The following is a 5,405-nucleotide window of genomic DNA, read 5'->3' as shown; positions in this document are numbered from 1 at the left end:
TGAAGAAAGAAGAAACTCATTTCATCAATCTGACATGTCACAATATGAAATAATAGAAAGGTGATCCCTACACATGTAGAAAGTGGGAAACTCAGTTCATATTAATAATAGAAAAGTGATCCCTACAAATGAAGAAATTGGGAAACTCAGTTCATATTTCGCAAGTGCAATTTAGATGGTAGCAGTCGACACCAGCAATAATAATAATAGTGTAGACAAAGGATGTTGTCATAACCTCACATATAAATCATAATACACAACTATCGTCTTGCCATTCTCATTTCTAGGCAGCGGCAACGACACTTCAATATACTAATGATATACAAACATAAACTTGAAATTCTTACTCTATCAACTAGCAGATCTTCTATTATCATTACATGATGGTGCACGATTCCTGTTGGTCTTCCTTCCAAACATACCAAACCTCATCGGAAGCCAAAGGATTATGGTATCGTGGCCACATTATCTCAGATTTGTTTGGACAAGCACAGGATGTGGGGCAGCACTTTTCTAATCTGCATGAACAAGACAAGCCTGGAGGGCAACTCTTAGGTTTAGGTGGAGGTGGAGGGTCAGGTTTAGGTGCAGGTGCAGGTGCAGGTGCAGGTGCAGGTGCCGGTGCCGGTGCAGGTGCAGGTGCAGGTGTAGGTTGAGGTTTAGGTTTAGGGTCAGGTGGAGGTGTAGGTTGCTGTTGAGGCGGTGGTGGCGGCCACTGTACGTGGCAGACCAAGCGGACGCAACAGAATTTTTTTTTCAGCAACTGGATCATGCAAACAGGATCCGCGTCTCCGATCACAATCAACGTGCTCTCATGTATATTGATCTCCACAGATTCGATTCCTGCGATCGAAGTAACATTCAAAAACTTGAATACCAAAAACAAATTAAATCATAAGAACCCAAATTGTTAATCACCTTCTACTTTCTTAACAGAATGCAAAGAGACCAACATAAATACCAAAAACAAAATGCAAATAATTGTTTACCTTCAATTTTTGTAACAGAGTGCAAGGCGACCTTCTTGCATTTGGAGCACTTCAAGTCCAACCGTATCACAGTTTTCTGCACATCAGGCAGTCAACATGTCAGCATTAACGATCAAACAAATAATCAAAACCTAAATCTCACCCACATAGTTACTTACATAGGCCATCTTCCCAACACTAACGATCTAAGGACACTGTTATTCCTCTGCTGAGATCGATCTGATAAATAATATGAAATGAGGGCTTCCAGAAAAACCGAAGAACACTCTTCAAACAATCGAGTAAGCCGCTCGGTAGGACATTGTAGCGAAGGCGGAAGAGGTGGGTACAGCAAATAATGTATTGGAGCCAATGGGTCTACTTCTTTTTCTTAGTGCACAACACAATGTAAAAAAGGGAAGACCATTCACAGACTTGAGGAAGGGTGCTAAGGCAATCAAAAGAAGAACCAAAATTCACAGACTTGAGGAAGGGTGCTCTCCTATATATATACGAAGGCAATCAAAAGAAGAAACAAAATTGGCAAAATAGTAACTGTAAGTATGTGGAAAATAAAAAGATAAGGAGGATAAAATTTTGATGTAAATTTTTGTTTGAATGTAAAATTTGAGAAAAAAAATATAATATTTCAAGAGATTTGATTTTTTTTTACTCTTAGAAAATCTCAAGTTAAAATGAATTTAATTTAATTTTGTTTGAGTGTGAAATTTGAGAAAAGTGTGCACTTCAAGATTTGATTCCTCTTGACTTTTAGAAACTCTCAATTAAAATGAATCTAAGTTAATTAATTTTTAGTAATATTTTATTTCACCAATTTCATATAATATTTATGATTCTCATTATTAACATTAAAATATTAATAAATATACACATATATGAACTTTTTCAATCTAAATTACTTTTTTCTTTTTCTATATGAATTTGATATAAAATAATAAAAATGTTATATAAGCACCCAAATATTTTATTTATGTGTAGCACTAAAATATATTATTTTTATTAATATATTTGTGTTTTAGACATTATATGTAAATAAATGTAAAATAAATTATATATCATATCAATAATATTATTTTTATATATCATATGTCAAATTTATATTAAATTACTGAAAAATTATAAATCTCTCACATAAATTAATTTTTTTATTAATTTTAATCACTTCATCTTTTTTAAAAAATCAATGTAAAATTAAAATAAAAATTAATTTATTTTATTTATGATAAACATTAATTTTTTTTATTACTATTGTTAATAAAAATATCTTACAATAATAAAAATAAAAAATGTATGCCCTCCCGCTGGCCATTATTGGCTTGCATTAAGCCGCCCACATGCCGGACCGGATATTTTGTCGTCAACTGTGTTTTCCGACAAACTGTCCGGATTCAATAAAACGACAATGGCGGCTGGAGAACACGTCCGACACAAATACAAAGAAACCGGACCAGAACTTTGTCCTTGCCTATCTACTCAAGGTGGTAATTAGGCAGAAAATCAAGAAAACACAAAAAAGCTCATAAAAACAAGGATCGAAAGAAAAAACTGAAAATAAACAAAGATTTTAAACACAAGAAAACGCAAAAGCTAATGAGCTTGCGTGTGCAAAGCTCATACAACCCCTACAATTTCTTGTATGGGTTCAATGGATTTAAAATTCCAGGATATTTTGACAACGCGCGTATAGGTTCAATGGATTTAAAATTCCAGGGTCTTTTGACAACGCCCTTATTTAAAGCTAGAGACATTATCACAATCTTGACCGAAACCACGAGTCGCAGACTTTGGTTAGGTTTTCACACACAATTCAAAGTTATTATAAGAACGCCATGGAAAATCTAGAGTGGAACACACACCAATAATGATAGATTCCTGTCCTGGTTCATCCAAGTCAAGCTTGCGGGCCTAAACATGACGTGCGTGCTCGGCCTTATCGAGTTCAGAAGATGCTCTGCACTTTCCATCCCACAAATTAGATTTCCATGATAGGAAGGCTCCGACCCCTTGCCGGCTTCGTCACTTTCGAGGAGGGCTCTTCGGTACGCTCCCCGAGGCCTAGATTCCATATTTCCTCGGAGTGACTCGCCCGCAAAGAGCGTCGACAAATTTTCCCGGCCATGGCCTGCACTATACATATGGGTGGGCGACCAGAGACTAAGAAGCCAAGGGAGCATTGGAGAACTTAGAACTTCAGAAGTGTAAGTAATCTGTTTTTCTGATAATTGTTATTGCAGACATGTCGAGCGATTGCGGAAATTGCGAATGCGCTGACAAGAGCCAGTGCACTTATGTTGCCTACTTTTTTCATCTCAATTTATTTCATTCGCTTTCCCAATTTCATTCACTTGGTCATGCGTTCGAATCTAAGTCGAGAAAGAAAAACCAACAACTTTATATGAGATGCGTTTTAGGATTAAGTTTGTCTGATGTTTGGACTGTTTTGGTCATGGGTTCGAATCTAAGCTTTTTAAGAAAAAAAAGAAAAAACCAATAACTTTATATTAGATGAGTTTTATGACTAAGTTTGTTGCATGTTTGGATTGTTTTGTTCGACGACAAGAATGTTGGGTATTTTTGAATGGAGAAAAAATACCAAAACCAAACATTCAAACACACAGAGGCAATGCTTTGTTTCTACTGTTCCATGATCTTTTGCACAGGGAAGCTTTAAAACAAATATACTCATAACAGCCCATTACACAGCCATAAAAATATTTCTATTGATTAACATATAAAGCCTGAAACAACATTCATCCTCTTTGCTAAGAGGGATTTACCAAAACTTACATTCACCCATCAAAAACAAAACGAATTCACTGTGCTGGGTTTACTGCTGTAAAACCCTTTTTACATTAGTGCTGTAAAAATAAATTTACATATGCTTACAATAAAAACGCAACCACACATGGTTTTTGCTACTCCTCTGTTTTACTATGTCTCACAAAAACATTACAACCTGTTCCATGTAATTTCTTCGCACTGCTGTGCGTTTTTTTTCTTTGCAAAATCAACAGAGGTCTACTCATAAAAACATTCACATTCACTTATGCACTTCTGTGCATCACCATAGTTTTCTTGCAAGTCAACATGGTTTTTTTTCGCTGCAGCAAAAACTATTTTTACGCACTCTCATATGCGTTCTTCTTTTCACCATACACATTGTGCATACAATTTACCATCTATGTAACCTACGCTGCCCCCACTATTCCTTTTACAATAGTCCACATATAACACCCAAGAGCACATTTTATTTTTGCCTTGTTATATATATATTTAACGCTAAAACACAAGGCATAAAAACTACGACTCCCAAAGAACAAACATTAAATTTACATGCCGTAAAAGAAACTTAAGAGTTCTATCCACCACTATGACAATTTATTAAATGCGTTAATAAAACCTCCGGTCAACCCAACTTGTTTTTACTCCACGCAAGCATTTAAATCGTTGCAGGCTCGTATGCAGGTAGGAGTGGCGGTCAACAGATTTAAGTTTTCCCTCCACGCAAACATTGATTTGATGCGGGTCGTATGCAGCTTCGGAGATCGACGGTGGAGGATGAAGAAGCAAATCCAACGGTGGAGAATGATATCGGAAGCCACCTTGTTGCTGAGCTTTACCTCCCGATATGTCAGAGATGCTGACGTCAGGCGAGAGCCACGTGCCTGCACCAAAACGCATCGGAGGCCAATATACGGAAACCACCTTTATGCAAAAGCGGTGCGATATGCCTCAGCGGGTTTGTGGTTTTGTTCTGGCGGTTTTGGGTGCAGCGTGCTGGCTGAGTCGGCTGCCCACGTCCGCCTGCAGCCAGCAGTTGGAATTAACATTCCAACACTCCCCTTTAATTTCAACTGCTGGGCGTTCAAACATACCCAAAGACTTCCTCACATCGAGGGATTCACCAACACTGCTGTTACAAAGACATCTTCCTCACATAGAGGGATTCACCAACTGCTTCTGATGCAGTTCCATACACAACAAAATAGTCTTCCTCTTAATAGAGGGATTAACCTGAAACTGTGCTTAAGAGCACCTTCCTCGTGACAGAGGGATTCACCTGTGACTATGCTGAAAAGCATCATCCTCTTGATAGAGGGATTTACCACACTATGCTGAAAAGCATCTTCCTCTTTCATAGAGGGTTTCACCAAATGACTGTGCTGAAAAGCACCTTCCTCATTAACAGAGGGATTACAAACAGACACTGCTTTGCATGCAGTTTCAAAAACAAACAATCATTGCACTGTTGTGTGTGCAAACTCATTACAATGTTCTCTTATGCTGATGCATATTCTCTGCTGCACTGTTGTGCCATCTTCTTTACTGTGTCTACCCCACACTGCTGTGTCTACACTTGCACTGCTTGTGCACTTTTCAAAGACAAAATACTCTGTCTTTTCTTTACTGCTGTTC

General features: G+C 37.5%; 1 protein-coding gene across 1 annotated transcript; it reads right to left on the bottom strand.

The window, feature by feature from the left end:
* Positions 1-376: 376 nt before the first annotated feature.
* LOC149235647 (uncharacterized) lies at positions 377-1,331 on the bottom strand. The gene is made up of 3 exons (XM_089461426.1): positions 1,148-1,331; positions 990-1,065; positions 377-843 (listed from the first exon to the last, which is right to left on the bottom strand). Exons 1-3 carry the CDS (start codon positions 1,154-1,156, stop codon positions 377-379), a joined length of 552 nt encoding a protein of 183 aa, XP_089317552.1. The 5' UTR covers positions 1,157-1,331.
* Between the last annotated feature and the right edge of the window lie 4,074 nt (positions 1,332-5,405).

The sequence above is a fragment of the Pinus tabuliformis genome, chromosome 8 (genome assembly GCF_031772625.1).
Source record: "Pinus tabuliformis cultivar Carrire ecotype Pingquan chromosome 8, CPIR1, whole genome shotgun sequence".
Lineage (NCBI taxonomy): Eukaryota > Viridiplantae > Streptophyta > Pinopsida > Pinales > Pinaceae > Pinus > Pinus tabuliformis.
The sequence above is the reverse complement of the archived record's forward strand: the minus strand, read 5'-3'. Positions and strand labels throughout refer to the sequence as shown.